Source organism: Vicia villosa, linkage group LG1 (assembly GCF_029867415.1).
Source record: "Vicia villosa cultivar HV-30 ecotype Madison, WI linkage group LG1, Vvil1.0, whole genome shotgun sequence".
Classification (NCBI taxonomy): domain Eukaryota; kingdom Viridiplantae; phylum Streptophyta; class Magnoliopsida; order Fabales; family Fabaceae; genus Vicia; species Vicia villosa.
This window is the reverse complement of record NC_081180.1, coordinates 154,819,850-154,838,474: the sequence shown is the minus strand read 5'-3', so window position 1 is coordinate 154,838,474 and position 18,625 is coordinate 154,819,850. Positions and strand designations below refer to the sequence as shown.

The 18,625-nt window shown below is 32.9% G+C and overlaps 2 protein-coding genes and 1 pseudogene across 3 annotated transcripts; 1 reads left to right on the top strand and 2 right to left on the bottom strand.

The window, feature by feature from the left end:
• Positions 1-1,035: 1,035 nt before the first annotated feature.
• On the top strand, positions 1,036-5,129 carry LOC131657936 (alcohol dehydrogenase class-3-like; annotated as a pseudogene).
• A 550-nt stretch (positions 5,130-5,679) lies between these two features.
• Positions 5,680-9,006, bottom strand: LOC131644502 (uncharacterized). Its single transcript, XM_058915020.1, has 8 exons — positions 8,781-9,006; positions 8,486-8,698; positions 8,202-8,393; positions 7,707-7,907; positions 7,543-7,620; positions 7,205-7,337; positions 6,154-6,240; positions 5,680-6,056 (listed from the first exon to the last, which is right to left on the bottom strand). Exons 1-8 carry the CDS (start codon positions 8,883-8,885, stop codon positions 5,980-5,982), a joined length of 1,086 nt encoding a protein of 361 aa, XP_058771003.1. The 5' UTR covers positions 8,886-9,006; the 3' UTR covers positions 5,680-5,979.
• Positions 9,007-13,308: 4,302 nt separating this feature from the next.
• LOC131644501 (uncharacterized) lies at positions 13,309-17,335 on the bottom strand. 2 transcript variants are annotated; one of them, XM_058915019.1, is made up of 4 exons: positions 16,975-17,335; positions 16,534-16,885; positions 15,191-15,277; positions 13,309-15,038 (listed from the first exon to the last, which is right to left on the bottom strand). In XM_058915019.1, the coding sequence occupies exons 2-4, from the start codon at positions 16,873-16,875 to the stop codon at positions 13,731-13,733; spliced, it is 1,737 nt and encodes a 578-aa protein (XP_058771002.1). In that variant the 5' UTR covers positions 16,876-16,885; positions 16,975-17,335; the 3' UTR covers positions 13,309-13,730. The 2 variants fall into 2 exon arrangements, with proteins under 2 accessions (XP_058771002.1, XP_058771001.1); XM_058915018.1 differs by having other exon boundaries at positions 16,982-17,335.
• Positions 17,336-18,625: the final 1,290 nt, after the last annotated feature.

The window sequence follows — 18,625 nt, the reverse complement described above, 5'->3', positions numbered from 1 at the left end:
CATATTTATCTTCTAAAGGGAAAGGAACGTCAGCAAACCTAAAACGAACAAGAACAAGGTCTTACGACCAGAGAAAAGGTACGGAAGTCGGTTAGGCAAAGGGAATGTATTAGCACCCCTCGCGTCTGTGGTACTCCACAGGATCCACTAAAATTTGTTTCTAATCAAAGGGTCTATAAAAAAATACAATATGGATGAAATCAGGGTAGGTGCTATTGAATATAAACGGAAGCACGGAGTTATTGATTAAAATATTGAATATTAACGGAAGCACAAAGTTTACTGATCAAAATTTTGAATATTATCGGAAACATTAAGTTATTGATCCAAATTTTGAATATTAACGGGAACAAATTTTGAATATCAACGGGAACCCGAAGTTACTGATCAAAATTATAAATATTAACGGGAACACGGAGTTATTGACAAAATATTGAATATTAAAGAGAACACGAACTTACTGATAATTTTTTTGAATATTAACAGAAACATTAAGTTACTGATAATTTTTTTAACATTAACGGAACCAAATTTGGAATATTACCGGAAACATGAAGTTATTGATCAAAATAATGAATATTAACGGGAACACGGAGTTACTGATCAAAATAATAAATATTAACAGGAACATGAAGTTACTGATCAAAATAATGAATATTAACGGGAACACGGAGTTACTGATCAAAATAATAAATATTAACGGGAACATGAAGTTACTGATCAAAATATTGAATATTAACGGGAATAAATTTGAAATATTAACGGGAATACGAAGTTACTGATCACATTAATAAATATTAGCGGGAATACAAACTTACTGATCAAAATATTGAATATTAACAGGAACATGAAGTTACTCAATAAAATATTGAATATTAACGAGAACAAGAATTACTGATCAAAATATTAAATATTAACGGGAACATGAAGTTATTGATCGAAATATTGAATATTAACCAAAAAATGATGTTTATTGATCAAAATATTGAATATTAATGGGAACATAAAGTTAGTGATCAAAATTATTGAATATTAATGGCCATGTTCTTATTGGGACTTCGGTTATATCGGCCCCATTCATTTTATGGATTATAATCCATACCTTTTCTTTACGAATATTATTTCTCATTGGAACCTCAACATTTCTTAAATGCATCCTTAGAAGTATTATTCAATCTAAAACAATATAAACTTTATTTTCTTAATTACTTTTTATTTTCAATATTCAATTCTTTACTAATACTTTTTATTTTTCTCAATCCAAATGCGCGAAAACGACGGGTACACGTGCGAACACACAGGTATCACACTAGTTTTTTTTAAGATGGGTTTATTATTTAATCAGTTCAACAATAAAAAGAAACATCAGGGAGCATACATCACTGCAGTTACTAGCCGTCACATTGCTCTCTATTCTTCGAGAAGCAAACATCAACAATACCTTATCGTTCTCTCTTAAAGACATCCCAACTTGACCGACAGATAAGAATCACAATTTCGTACTCTCTTCGAGTTCATAAACAATATCGGCTCAACAATAACTCATATATTCATGCTAAATTAAATAAATAATTAATCTAGAATTTAGGGTAATACGTATTGCTTCCCTATATAAAGGTCACTAAGTGTTTCAAACATTTTTTTCACTCTTTTTCTAAAATGTAAATTTTAATTATGTATTTTAACTATTACTTATGTGCTCTATTTTCAACACATTATAAAAATGTAATGTATTATGACAATATTATTATATTTTTAATTTATATAAAAAATCTCAAAAAATAATTATTTTGAAATGGAAGGAATAAATAAATCAACTTTGATTCAACGGTGATTCTAGACATAACAAAAAAACTCGTACCCACGGATACCCACCCGAATTCGTTCCCGAAGTTGACGGGGAAAATTCACTTTAACTGGATTTGGGTTCGGGTTTGAGTTTTTCTCGATTACAAAATATGGGGACGGGTCGGATAATGGAGACACTAGTACCCACCCCGAATCCATCCCCAAACCCGCCCGTTTATTTCATTGTATATATTATTATACATTTTTTATAATTTAGAATATTAAATCCGTGACAAAAATTTTGATATTTTGATTTGTATTTATTATTTAAAATATTTGAAATATATATGAATTTTTTTGAAATTATTTCATAACTATTATTTATAAAGTAATTTAATTTTGGAAAAAATAAATATTTCTATTAAAAAAATTGATTTCACTAAATGGATGGTGGCGGGGCGGGATACCCGAACCCAACCCGAATTCGTTTGAATTGGATTTAAATTTTAATTCTCCATCCACGTTTAGATTTATGACGGGGAATGAGAATTGTTTAAAAATTTAGGTTTGGGTTTGAGGAGGTAATAACCGTCCCGGATCCACTCCGTTGTCATCCATAGATGATTCTATATTTAATAAATAACTTTGTGACACATCTAAAAACGGTGTAAGTCAATCATTTCAAATTCAATTTTGTCATATTTATATTTATATATCATTTATTTTTATAATATTAACCTAAGGGAAATGCTAACGAGTGTCCCAGTGGACACTGGTTAAGAGTTTAAAAAGGAATGTGATGTTATTAATACTTGTATTTAATGTATTAAAATTAGAAATAATTGACTTCTTTTAAGAAACAAAATGTATGTTTTATTGGAAATATTTGTATTCGATGATCTGAAAATTGAAATTATTTACTTATTTAGACAATATTTTTTTATTTGGAAACCTTAAAGAGTGTCCCTAAAACAATTATTAGCATGACCTTAATTTGTTGGCTAAATTTTAATGTGGTTTTAATTTTAGTCAAGAAATTTTCAATACAATTGGTCAAGGACAAGTCATAACATGCAAAGGTTTTTTCTCTTTCAACTCATCTCCATTTCACATGCATAATCTCTCTTTATCTCTTATCATATTCATATTCATATTCATCATCTCATCTCATGATACACCATTTTCATTTATATTTGTGAAGCCGCGGTGGCCTGGGAGCCCAACAAACCATTGGTCATTGAAGATGTTCAAGTCGATCCTCCACAGGCTGGTGAGATTCGAATCAAAATTCTTTACACTGCTCTTTGCCACACCGATGCTTACACTTGGAGCGGCAAGGTTCCATCCCTTTCTTCCAAGACATACAATTTTTCATGCATTAAGGAATAAGGTTTTCTCATATCAATTGTTTTTGCAGGATCCTGAAGGTCTTTTCCCATGTATACTTGGTCACGAGGCTGCTGGGTCCGTACATGCTTGTTTATTATAATCGATAATACTATTATCTATGTAGCACTGACACTTCTGATCAATATGTACTTTATAGATTATGAAGGCGTGATAATGTGTTTTTGGTACATGCAGGATTGTGGAAAGTGTTGGAGAAGGTGTTGCTGAAGTTAAGCCAGGGGATCATGTTATCCCTCTCTACCAAGCTGAATGTAGAGAGTGCAAGTTTTGCAAATCTGGCAAAACCAATCTTTGCGGCAAGTTCGACCTGCCACTGGAGTTGGACTCATGATGAGTGATCGAAAGAGTCGTTTCTCTGTCAATGGAAAGACTATCTATCATTTCATGGGAATCTCTACTTTTAGTCAATACACTGTTGTTCATGAATCATGATGTTAGTGTGGCTAAGATTGATCCTATTGCTCCTTTGGACAAAGTTTGTCTTCTTGGATGTGGTGTTCCAACTGGTAAGTTTGTAAAGTGGCATGAAAATTGTATTCAGATTTTGCATTTCATTATATATATAAAAAAGGAGGTTATCTTTTACTGAATGCTAACATAGTTTTGTAACTATAGGTGAAAAACTAATCTAGGCCATTTATTTTTATTAGTTTAATTTGTTTGAGATCTTAAAACAAATTTCTTAGTCTTATTTTTTTTATGATTAAGTATGGTAGACAACATTGGTGGATTTTGGGACAATTATTATTTTGACTAATGTTTCAGGCCTTGGAGCTGTATGGAACACTGCAAAGGTGGAAGCAGGGTCAATTGTAGCAGTTTTTGGTCTTGGAACTGTTGGACTTGCTGTGAGTTTCTAAAAGGACTAGTACCTAGATTTTCATTTTAGGTTGGTGTTGGAGCTTCTATTATGACACAGAATTTGCACTTGACAGGTTGCTGAGGGTGCAAAAGCTGCTGGTGCATCAAGGATTATTGGCATAGATATTGATAGTAATAAGTTTGAAAGAGGTGCATATCAATGTTGTTTGCTTCTCAGATTTGATGCTATTTGGCTTTACAAAAGCTAGTCTTAATTATTACTACCTTAATTTCTTTTATTTATATACTTTGCAGCAAAGAGCTTTGGAGTGACTGAGTTTATTAATCCAAAAGAACATGAGAAACCAATTCAGCAGGTCATAGTTGATCTCACAGATGGTGGAGTTGATTATAGTTTTGAATGCATTGGAAATGTCTCAGTAATGAGGGCTGCTTTAGAATGCTGCCATAAGGTGAGTGTTAATGCTACCTCATAAACTATCTTTGTTTCTTTTTATAAACTTTTGCACTCACAAAAGAGCTAGTATTACGCAACACGAAAATGAAAATAGAAGAACCAAACATGAAAATCATGAATGGTTATGATAAGAAATTAGCAATTTGTGCAACAACTACAAGTAACAAATATTTATATGTTTGGGTGTTGAAATTTTTGCAGGGGTGGGGGACATCAGCTGTTGTGGGCGTTGCAGGATCAGGGCAAGAAATATCAACTCGACCTTTCCAGTTGGTGACTGGGCGTGTCTGGAAAGGAACAGCTTTTGGTGGCTTCAAGGGCAGAACACAAGTGCCTTGGCTTGTAAACAAGTACTTAAACAAGGCAAGTTAACTAAGATGTTCCAAGCCCTTTCATTTCATGCACTAAACTTCAATGTAATTCGTTGCATAGTTTGTTGTGTACTCGGGGATAAGTAATATTTATCTCATGTTGCAGGAAATCAAGGTTGATGAATACATTACTCACAATTTGACTCTTGCAGAGATCAATACTGCATTTGACCTCATACATGAAGGACAATGTCTTCGTTGTGTGCTTGCAATGCACGCTTGATTTGAGTGAATCAATAGCCCTGTGAAAGTTGTGAGTGACGGAAGCAATGTTATGCTCTGCTTTTTTGTTTATGAATAATTATGTATTGTATGAATCTTGTGATCACACTCGGAGTATATAATAATGTGAAGAACATCAACTTCCTAAATTTCTTTGCAAACTTGTGATAGGGGAGCCTCTTTGCAATGGATGCAGGAAAATCTTTTTTGGATTAATTAAGACTGTTTTTCTTTCTTTCTTCTGTTTTAATGCAAAATTCACATATTTGAAACAACAAAATCATTCACTTTTAATTGTTTTTGTCTCTTTTTATGCTGTGTTTGGTTTATCGCCGATCTCGTTAATCTTGAATCTAAAGACAAGTTTTACTGTCAATTTCTGAAGCTACAAATTTAATATGTTAGACACACATCTGCACCATGACTTTTATTTTTTTAATTTTTTTAATTTACGAGACTACAAATTTAAGAGGCAGCTAGACACATCCACGCCGTGACTTCAATTTTTTTGTGAACACTGCTCCATGACATGCATTTTAATTTTTGAGTATCTGAGTATAGCAAATTCTTAGGATTATGCTTGACTTATAAAATAGAACATTCTACATGTTAAAAGCATTGCATCTATCTGTAACTTGATAAAAATCTGAAACCAAATCTGTTATATTATATTATACATCTAGCTAAACAACCCAAGCTGATATTCCTTCAATTCTAGAACTATCATTGGGACAACTAGGACAGCCAGAAATCTTGACTTATCAAACAATTGAAATTAGCAGGTAACTCTGATGTAAAAGAAGTCCAAAATATGGAAGAAACAGGTTCCCAATCTTCAAGACTTCCTGATTGAGACATTAACTCTTGAATCTAGTTTCTGCAAATCATGTCAGATCGTTGTTGCTTCCTTCATACACTTGGAGGAGCCCAACTTCCATCTTTGAATTTGCTATAAAAGCTAGATTTCTTAGAAACGACGTAGAAGACTGCAAATACAGCATAGATAGTTAGATGAAACTATGAACAAAATCAACAGAAGAAACAAAAAAACAAAGCAATCACTTTTAATGAACTACATTTCACCTGGGATCTCAGGAATGATGAACTTAGACTCTTTCAGAACATCGTGGAGTGTTCTCCTTTCATTTACTTTGATCCATTTAGGGGAGCCTGATAACATGGAATTTATACAAAGGTTTTACATAAAAGGCACATGGAAACAAAGGCATCCCTCACTTCTTACCCTCAAAAACGAAAGTAAATAGAAATTCACTCAAAAAACATGAGAAAATATGATTACGAGATCTTGAAACTATGTGTCCGAGTGCACGACACTAGTACAGCAAAGACACATGTGTTTACATTCAATCGCTTTCATGTTCTGAGATAGGGGTGGGAATGGCCAAGCCAACTAACAGGGACGTAAGGCCAAGCCAGCCAAGCCTACACAGGCACAGGCCAAGACAAACTTCTTCTTCTTTTTAAATAGAAAAAGTCAAAAAGCGATCGCGATCTATGACTGAGACGCAAACTGCTACATAGCGGGGCCGGCCTCCGCGCCACCCCGCTTTCACGGGATAGCGTCGTTGTCGATAACTCTGTTTAACATATGTAAATATACATTCCGTTATCAGGAATGTATACACTATTTTAAAACAGTCTTGAATACACTATTTATGGTTGGTTCAAGAGTCCTCCTTTGTTTAAACTTATGATGTGCCAGTGGAGTATAATAAAATAAAATTGGATTAAATGTAAAATTTTATTAAGTAGTATGATCTACATGATAAGAACAGTTAATCCAAACCTGGAAAGAAACACCATTCAATATAAATGACTTTATACATAAACAAGTCAATATGATCTGCGATATAATTAAAGAACTATCTGTATCAATCCAAGAATAATTTCTGCCCAAGTTATATGTTTTGCTATAAGGATCTAAATTTTGACAACAAAAGAAGTTTGTCTTTTGCTTTGATAAAAGAAGAGAAGTTTATTAAGAGCACAAAGGAGGCATGAGCCCATCTCAATACGAGGATGTTTTTAAAAGTTAGGGAAATGGAGTCATACAAACAAAGAACCCACACATCAATTACAAAGAAGGATAAAAAGAATTTCACAAGTAACATACCTGTGTTTTGCTTAAGATCCTCAACCGCATCTTTTTCTTCATCACCACTACCTTCCACATTAGAAGCTGCAGCAGTTCCCTCTAATAGATAACGAAGGAGTTTTTCCTTAGATAGACGAGGTCCAGAACCAGCCTGATAAAAGAATGAATAAGGGGTGAGGGGGAAAATTGCTTCTGAAGTATAAGTTTTCTGATATTTGACACAATATGAACAATGTCACTAATTTTTTGTTGTAAATATCACCTTATCAGTCCAAGTTAGTAAAACATTGTATTGTAAATAACACCTTATCAAACTAGTAACTGCAATAAAATATCAATGGAAGCAGAAAGCTTACGTCATAATATAACTCAATAAATTCACGCTTGTAATTGTTTTCAACATCCCATGAGAGCGGCTGATCTTCTGCAAATACGTTCGATAGCTAAGGGTGTAACATGGTTATATACATAAAGCTAGTTTAAAGATAATGTGAATAAAACATTTCATATAAAAGGATATCATATCAAGGTGATCCGAAAACATGTCAGTCTCGCAGAAATCCTCAATGAAGTCACTGGACATAACCTCTGCATACAGAAGAAGAACAGGCCAATGAAGGATGTTACTTTTGTCTAACACAGGTTTCTTTAACCCAGTGAGTTCTCGATACATGGCCTTGCCAATCTTCAAGCCTCTACTTTCCATTGCAGAAACAAGTTCCTGCACATTTTTTGTTCAAACAAATACATAAGCCTCCCTCCACATTATTTTACGTCACATAAGAAACCAGTGTCCGCGTTGGTATCATGTCCTAGCCTATGCTTCATAGGAAGCCATAGCTCTATAGCGGAATGTAAACAAACCGCTATTGTTCCGCAATATACTATTTAGTACAAAATATTGTCAAATAGAAACTATAGAGACGCTGTAGCATTTTTGCATGCAACGGAATTTGAACAAACGGTTAGTTTTCACAACCGACGACACTAAAGAAAATAGATAAAAGCTTTATACCTTTGCATCTGCAACAGCCTTAGAAACTTCAGCCTCATGCTTTTCATTCTCCAATATCTTAATACCAATCTGATTGTCAAGCTTCTTCAATTCCTCATTATTGGGGTCCAAATCAAGACCCATTTGACAATAGTCTTGTGCCTCATCCAACAAATTCAATGAAAAAGAAGCTTTGGCAGCTCTATAAATCGCCTAATCACAATTCAAAATCCCGTTGAAGCATCAAACTAAAGAATCGCAACAAACACATAGTATAAGTACAGTACACATAATAAAGCATGCACCTTTATGTTTGAAGGTTGCAACTTGAGTGCATCATTAGCATCATTAAGTGCTCGTCTGAAATTCCCAAGAAGCAAATTAACAAGGGCTCTATTTGAAAAAAGAATAGAGGTGTCAGAATCAGTCAAGGCATTCTGATTGATTGCTCTTGTGTAGCAATCAACAGCATCAGAGTAATGCTTCTTCCCCATCTTCACATATTGGTTACCCTTTTCCTGAAAAGGATGATTGATAGTGAAATTAAAAGCAAAAGGTTGTTTATTTAGTACTATTAGGAAAACATAGTGAAGTTTATACCTTGAGTTCAAAGGCTGAAGACTCTTTGATAGCAGCAATGGCTTCAAGGTCTGCTTTCTCGGTTTCGGTCAAGGGCTCCGAACCCTTTTCCATCCATAGCGCCATCGTTATCGTTACTTTTTTTTTTTTGGTTGCTATGAGATAAAAAGCTTTTACGCAGTTTAAGTAGCGAAGTTGCGTTGGAATGGGAAAAAACCAAACAAAAAAACACTAACTAGGTAGTAGGTACGATGAAGTACGCCTTTGCTTTTTTCTTGTTTGCTACAGACTACAGTAGGGTTTTTTTTTTTTTTTTAATTATAATTTTCTTCTCTGGCTTTTATTAAATTTTGCCTTTTAATTTTCATATTTTTAAATCTGTAACTTTTGTTGTTTTCGTTTATAAATTTCTAAAATTAAGCTTTCTATTTTTAAAATTACTAATGTGATATAATATTTATTTTTAACTAATTACGGCTATATTATAGATTATATTTAATATGTAGTAATTAATAAAATAATTAATATTAAAATTGTTTGAAAATTTGAAAAAAGATCAATAAAAATTCTTTGTAAAAAACTAACATAAAAATGAAATAATTTTTTATTAAAAATAGGACAAAAAGTAAAGTTATTTGTAAAAACCAAAAACTAAAAATAAAAATTCAATAAAAATATTAAGTAATTTGATAAACTAGTCAAAATGCTAGTAAAATAGGAATACTAATTATACTTAAAGGTAGGATAGACACTGAATTGAATATAGTTTGAAATTCAATTCAATAATTAAATTGTTGAATTTGCTTTATAAATCAAATTAATTGAATATTAAAAAAATTAAATTTGTTACTTAAAGACATTAAATAAAGAATTAAAATTTAGAGTAAATTTTTTAAATTTAATAAAATATCTCTCCTTATATATATATATATATATATATATATATATATATATATATATATATATATATATATATTGAGATTATCAAAAATCAGAAAGCTGAAAAGCAATAAAAACATCCGTTTTGGCAATTCGCAGATTCAGGTTGGACTAATTTGATTTGTCGTTATTTAATGTAAGAATATTGGATATATATTACTTCAGAAATAGTCTAAATTAATATAAAATATATTATAAAATATTTATAATATTTTATTTTAATAATTAATGAATTGTGTTTTAGGCTTTGTATGTTGAGTTTTAGTAATTATAAATATGCATCTTTTAAGTGTTTTACGGAGTAACATTAAATTTTATTGCAAAAAGTAGAGTAAAGAGTTTTAGGTCTTGTCAAGGGAAAACTTAGAAAGAGAAGTGTTTTAGAAAATCCTTGAAATCATCTAAGAGGATTGGAAAATACTTGTCTACACCTAAGATTTATGTGCTTACATTATTGAGAGTCTAAGAGGTTGAGAAACACTTGGATAGAAAATAGGTATTTGTTCTTCGGAGCCTTAAAGGTAGTTCTTGGGAACTTGATATTTTTTTTGTAACTCATCTGTAAACTTTTCTAACTGTATTGTATTAGAGAGATGCACTCTCCCTCAGATGAGATATTTTGATCGAACTAGATAAACAAACATTTCACCCTTTTCTCGTCTTATAGTAATATGTTTTATGCTTAATGATTATTATAGCTGAACGTCATTTATTTTGGTTGCTATTGTTATTTGTCTCACTTATCAAAGTGTTGATTAAAATTGAACCTTGTCATTATCATAATAAGTGGCGTCTACCATGAGCCAAAAGGGTATTGCTTACAAGTGAGCACAATGCCTTAATGGAAGATCGTGAAATTTTCTAGAGATAATAATTTTGGGTTATGGAAAGTGAAGATGCAAGCAATTTTAACTCAGGAGAAATGTATTGAAGCTTTGAAGGATGAGACATCGATGCCTGCACTCCTTAGTAAAGTAGAGAAGGCCGAGACCGTGGATAAGGTCAGGAGTGCCATTATCTCGTGCCTTGGAAATAAAGTTTTAAGGGAAGTCGCTAGATAGCATACTGTTATTCTGATGTGGGAAAAACTTGAATCATTGTATATGACCAAATCTTTGGTTCACAGTTTGTGTCTGAAGCAACAACTCTACTCATTTCGAATGGTGGAGAAAAAATTCATAGTGGAGCACCTGACAGGATTTCACAAGATTATTGATGATCTTGAGAATATTGAAGTGAAGATAGATGATGGGGACAAGGCTGGACTTTACTATTATTGAGTTTATTACCCAAATCCTTTAAGCAATTTAAGGATGTCATTTTTTATGATAAAGAAGGTATTATCATTTTAGATGAAGTCCATGCGGCGGTAAAATCCAAAGAACTTAATGAGTTGAATTCATTTCCGGTTTCTAATAAACAATAACATAACATTTTTAACTACTTTACATTTCAAAGCATTGCTTTTTCAATTCCTTTATTTTTCACACATTTAACATTTCAAGTCATTTATAAGTCCATGTCGTCTGGATTTTCATATTTTTCCTTTTATTACATGCTCATTTAATTTAACCATCATTTTATTTCAATTACAATCATAAAACCCAAGTTCAATTCAAACATATTTTTAAAACCTATGGCTGCCCAGATAAAAAATTTCTTTGTATTTTAAATTTTAAATTGGATTGACTATCCTCAAACAAATTATATTGATAAGCAACTGAAAAAATATATTCTAAAATGCACATGTAGGGGGGAAAGTTCAATTTCCTTTCTGTTAGAATTTTACACAGATTCAATATGTTTCCTTGACAAACAATTTCCGTTAAAATTTAACTCAATTTTCTCAAGCCAATTTTCTCAGTTATTAACCATTTCTGTAACAACATCTTTGTTGTCTTTCTATGTAACAAGAGGGACATAAGTATATTATAGTGCGGAAGATGTAGAGAATTGACACTTCTCTTTTTTCTATAAGGATTCTTTTTCATTGCACCACTTCTTAATTGGGTTTATTTATTTTTGCATGTAATGCATGGTGATTAAATGGTAGATTTATGAGTTTCCTTGTAGAAATACCAAATTAAAAATTTGTGACTTTTGTTGATGAAATCACTTGACCCATATTTGGGGTTACATTATTTTTTTCTCGCCTTGCAGTTTCTCTAGCCCTCCCAAGTCTGCACCTGCTACCAATAGTTGGGTGCCGCGCCTGGAATATAATAAGAGAGCGCGTGTGGGCAGTCTAATGACATTTTCAGTTTATATCTGAAGTGCATTTCCAGTTTATACCGAAAGTGTATTTCCAATTTTAGGTAAGTGCAACTTAAAAAAGGTGCGCACCGAAACCATACTACTTCACAAACCTCCCCTAATTTTTTTCTCAATTTTAATCCCATTAGGGATGTTTTTTATTGATGGGTAAGCCCCAAATATGTATCCATATAAGAGTTCCATGAAGCCCAAGGGAGTGATTCCATCCCATAGACAGGGAATTCTTTTTTCTTGTTCACTGCAAATGGATTGACGTGTTTCTTAGGAAGTGAGCAATACTCTTCTTTGTGGTGCTTAACTCAGGGTTAGGATCATAACTGATGCGAATATGCTCACTTGGCTCTGTTAGAATGTGATTCATTTGGCAAGACTCCGGGTTCTGTTAGAAAGCAATTCATTTGGCAAGAGTTCAATTCTTGATATTTTTATGCTTTTCCATGGCTCAGCGAAGGGAGGGAAAGAAACAGGAAATGAAACTGTAGGGAAGACGAGGCACAGATGGGAAAGGTGGGACACCTACTACAGGGAGCACACACAAGTTAGAAGAGAGGGATGGCGGCGGCATACCCAAAGACATATAAGGATCAGCAGGCTTCAAAGAGGAGAAAGGAACTGAGCAGCTTGAAGAAGAGGAAGGAAGGGAACTGGAATCTTGGATGATTCTTGGAGAACTTCACTCTTATTAAGTTAATCACACACATTGTTTATTTCAATGAACTCAAAAGTTGAATGGACGGGTATTAAGTTCATGTAAAAAAATCATTATGTTAGAACAAGCTTTCAACTAAAAGCACTGCACTTAAAATGTGCATTAGAATGCAATAAAGACTACACAGCCTCCAAGCACCAAGAGTTCAACGAAATTACATGGCTTCAAATTTTTGTTAGAAGCTCCAGGATATAATTTTGCATAAATCAATGTCATATTGTGATTCCGATATGTTATCATCTGCTGCCTGTCATGTTGTGATTCTGCTAAACTACCGTAAATCCAAATATGCACTAGCTGCGGGTGAATAGGTTGTAACTTGACTTCACAAGGTACACAACTCCCTGGAAAAGAGCCTGGATTTCGACAACGATGAAATCAAAATTCTGATTCCAAAAGTTAGACAACCCAGAACTAGCAGCCTGAAAGACAACCAGGCTTAATGCACTTAGAACTCAGCCCTTAGGGGTAGAGGTACCCATTCTTTAATTACTATAATCAAATGAAAGGCATTGCCAATTGGTGCACTGCAGTTATATATGCCAATCTTCTCTGCCAATCAAGACAGAAAAAATTTCATTTAAATGAGACCACTCTTACCCTTATCTGACCTTGTTATACATAAAATTTAAATAAATAGAAACCTTTACTGCATAGATAAAAATGAAAAGTACATGTGAGATAGAACACACACTTTTCGATTGTGTAGTTTTGCACTGCTTTCTTCTATCCTTCATATCCATTATCCCAGAGAGGCAAAGACCTCACTACATCTAACTACTAAACAAAGCAAACTAAATTAGGCTATGCTAGCACTAGCAGCAACTATGTATCTAATTTTAGCATTATTAATTAACATTGGGGACTAGTAACATATAACAAATCACCTCTTAGCATGAGTTGGCGAGCAATGAAACTTGTCACACGATATGACTCGGTCACAAGACTGACACTAAAAAATAAGTGATCATTGTATCGGCATCTTTCCAATACAGGCAAATCTGAACACTTCCTTTAAAGACCAAGTTTGCTTTCTACCTTAAACTCTTTCACCACCACGGAGATAAAAGCATGTCCGTATCATCATTAAATGGACTAGGATCTGGAGATGGTATATTCAGTTCAAATGGCAAAACATTATCTGTTGCCACTGGACCAGTTTCTTGACCCAAAAGCCAGTTTTCAAAATCAAAAATCACATTAGGTGTATGAGAACTTTCATTTACCGGTTCAACAGTTTCAATTGAGTGGGTACTGAACTTCTCCACATTCGGTGGTTGGTTTGTAGATTCCAAGGTTTGTAGAGGAGAGCATTCAACTAGAGGTTCAGTGCTTTGACTGATATTCTCAGCCCAACTTGAATCTACAGCAGAACCTCTCTTGGCAGTTATAGCTAGATTTTGTTCTTGTGGCATTGGTTGGCAAGTATCTTGACTCATAACTCCACTTTGTGTAGCATCATTACCCTGAATACAAGTTTGATGGAAATTCTGGCTATCGTTTGATTGGGATAATGATTGGCCATATAGGGGTTCAGGAGTCCCGTTATGTGGATTGACACGATTAAGACTGACCGGTCCTGAGCTTGAGTGTGAGAAGATTGATGAATTCACGGGATTTGAGAATCCTGTAGTTACATGAAAATTGACAGGTTGTAGTACTCCGTTAACATGATTGTTAAAGCCGGACGAACCATGAGAGGAATGATTAGCTGCCAATATTCCCCCCAAACTCCTAACACCCCCCTTGGACAATATAGGAGAACGGAGGAACTGTGGTCCTAAGCTGCTTACACCCCTTCCTTGCTCCCTTTGAATGACATGATTGCGCACGCCCAGCAGTTGCTTTGGAACATAGTGAGATCGGTTTCTGCCTCCCGGCAAATTAGATCTTGATCCAAGGAATCTACCACAGTTTGCAACATTTGGGATTGTTTGGTTGATGGCTTTGGAGACAGGGGTGTAAGTTGGTCTAGAGATCTGATTCTGGCTAACAGAATTAAGTGAGAACTGAGCATATGTTGCTTTTGGCCGAGAGACCTGATTTTGAGCTATGCAGTTGAGTGAAGGAGTGGGCATTGCAGATGATCTGGCTGCTTGATTCCGTAACACAGAAATCGGAGACAAGTGAGTAATATCACAAGGAAGATTTTCGTTACTTTGAGGATGTACCACACCAAGTGAAGAAGTACCATACTTAGTTGAAGCTGGTAGAGGGCAACTCAGGGTCCGCTTGAAATCTTTCCTCTGAACTTTCCACAACTCAGTTTTATCATTTGCATGACAATGATCTGAACTCGAAATGCCAGTTCCCCACTTTAGACATGGTGCTAGGGTATCGCAGACATAACAGTGGCACTGCATATCATCAACAACAAAAATTAATGAGTGACAGAAAGGATAATGTTCAGAGTATCAAATAACACATAATTAACAGTAATAATTAAAAAAAGCTAAAGCAAATCTGAATTTAAACATAGTCCAAAGTGAGATATTTAGTTGCTTTTTACCAGGCCACAATGTTTATCATGAGGGGTGGAAGAGAAAGGAAATTTAGCACAAAGATGTCGGGCATGAGGATAGTCTCTACATGCAACCTGCAAGTCCAAAAATGAAATAAGTTGATATCTAAAATACAACTGCTGCATCTTCTTGCAATAAGCAAAGAAAAGCCTTAAAATCTATGAAGCACAGACACCTCGAACATGGTCTCGACACTGACACAGACACCAGTAATAATTTTTAAAAGTGAATAAATTAAACGTAACTGTAAGTGTCGGTGCGGGTGTCCGTCACGGACACACCTATTTCAGAGTTGTCGGTGCTACATAGGCTAAAATAGTAAATTTGGGATGATAAATAAACTACAAAACCAGAAGCAAAATAGCAAGATGCACCAGAAACAAATGCCGCGACCAAAGAATAAGTCCTAGTTTGAATATAGAACTTGCATTCCCAATTATACTTCCTAAAATATATGAGGATCGTCTAAAACTAGACTTTCCATATAATATGGATACATAGCTAGTGACATTTTACCTTACCTTAGGGTCTCCAGTTTCAATTTTAGAAGACAAGTTTATTTATAAAGCATTTTTGCATACACAGTAGCCAAGCGCATGTCAAAGGATCAAAGTCTTCTTAGACCTTTTTGAAAATTTTATTCAGCCATGTTAACTTTCCGCGTGTGGTAAGTAATTTCATACCGTGCAAGAATTAGCCATGAGGCTTACCTTGGCAATGGTGTACTCATGTACCTTCTTGAGGCAAATTGACACTTTAGTAGAAAGTACTCCCCCACTTACAAAAGAACAATTAAAAGCAAATAGATGATAGTTTAGAGATACAATTCAAGATGTTTAAATACACAAACAAGCACGTGAAATCCCCTTGTCATTTAATGAACAAAGACAATCCACACTGAAATCAAGTATCACTACAAATGTATATTGTCAGAGTTGACAATCACAGATCATAGAGCTTAGCGGTTTGTTCGAATTCCGTTATGATACAGTACCATAATGCCTCTATTTGCCAACTCTTTGTACTAGATAGAGTATTGCAGAACAATAACGATCTATTCAAATTCTACTATTCTATGGAAGCATAGTGCCGCTATCTTACAATACTATACTTTGTACACCCCAACAATGCTTAGTTGAACACATGCAATTGTAATTCCTATAACCAAATAACACAAGTTGGGTTTACATTAAACCTCCTCAAAGCAATAACATGACTCTATAATTTATCTTTCCCAAAAACAACACAAAGATTTATACTTTATGATAGTAATATAACAAGTACAAAATTCCGATTTAGTTATAGAGAATAAATAAACTCAAGGACATACCTGACCCTTCTCTCCAACCACAACCAACTCATCTGACCCAGTTGAATCCTCATCATCAACAGAAGTGACACCATTTTCAGGATCACCTTCGAGAACCAAACAATCATCATCATCATCATCATCATCATCATCACCATCATCAACAACTTTCACATGCAAAGTTGGAGATTTCGACTTCAACTCCGGTGCTTTGTTCTCATGAAGGAAAACAACATCAGAATCACCATCAGATTCATCTCCAGAATTAAATAGCAAATCTTCAATCCATTCAAAATCAGTATTTTTGGACTCCTCTTTCAAATCCTCTTCTTCATCAGAGCTTATATCAACTACCACAGGCATATCTTCAACTCTACATCAAAAAACAATTATATTAAATAACAGAAGCAAAAACAACTAGGGTTCCATGAAAACCTCAAAAAGTCAAAAATTTAGAGCAACCTCGTACATAGGTTATGCAAAATTACGACATAAAAACAGCGAAATGTGAAAATTGGATGAAATTGGTACTGAAATATATAAGATGATGGAACCCTAGAGAGTAATTTCAGAACCGTTTCACGTTTAACATAAGCTTTCCCTTCTAATTATGGAGAAAAATAAATGGATGATTGTATAATAGATTGGTTCGGAGAAATCAAAAGGGGGTGGAAGGAGGGATTGATGACTTGATTAGGGTTTCTGAAATTTTGGATTTTCAGGCAGAATTGCTTCAATTGGGGAAAGAAATTGCAACGCCGTGAAAATGGGTACGAGAGGGAGAGAGGGTTCTGTTCTGTGTGTGCAGTGCAAAAATAAAAAAAAAAGAATAATAATTAAATAAGTTGCTTCATTTTAAATTTATTTGTTTTTATATTTTCTTGTTAATAAGGTTTGAATTATGACATCATCGTGCATATTTCATACGATAAAGTGTATTGCATAACAAATTTTTTCTCTAGAAATTCCATATACTATTTTCTAAATTTACTGTATGATATTTTCAATTTAAAGAAAAAAAATTAATGTTTTTTTATACGTGCATCCATCCAATCACTTTATAATACTACTTTTTAGATTAATTTCAAAAATTCTTCAATAAATATATAACATATATATAACATATATATATATATATATATATATATATATATATATATATATATATATATATATATATATATATATATATATATATATATATAGAAGAGGGTTATATTTACTCCAGGAGTAAGTTATTATAACTTACTCCAAATCTAGACCATTGATTCTTTTCAATCTAGTGGTTAAAAATAATAAGTAATTAAATGTGGAGAGAGAAAACTATTATTTATTATTTTTAACCATTAGATTGAGAAGAATCAATGGTCTAGATTTGGAGTAAGTTATAATAACTTACTCTTGGAGTAAATATAACCCTCCTCGTATATATATATATATATATATATATATATATATATATATATATATATATATATATATATATATATATATATATATATATATATATATATATATATATATATATATATATATATATATATATATATATTATATAGTAAGAATCATTTGAGCAAGAAAGACAAAAATGTATACTTGTTATTATTTTAGACAAGAATGTATACTTGTTATTATTTTAGAAGATAATTTTAAATTTAATTTTTTTTAATAGAAATTATGGAGTAATGGTAGTAATGAATGGTTTTGCCTTTCTTGTTTTCATATTTTTTTACTAATAACCATTTTCTTTTATATATATATATATATATATATATATATATATATATATATATATATATATATATATATATATATATATATATATATATATATATATATATATATGAGGAGGTTATTATAACTTACTCCACATCTTGACCATTTATTCTTTTTAATCTAATCGTTAAAAATAATAATAAGTAGTTAAATGTGGAGAGAGAAAACTATTAATTATTATTTTTAACCATTGGATTAAAAAAAATTAATGGTCAAAATGTAGATGTGGAGTAAGTTATAATAATTGATCAAACGATATTTTTTTAGAAAATAAAGTTAATTATATATTTTTTTATTATTTAATTTATTTTAATATGACCGTTGAATTAATAAATTT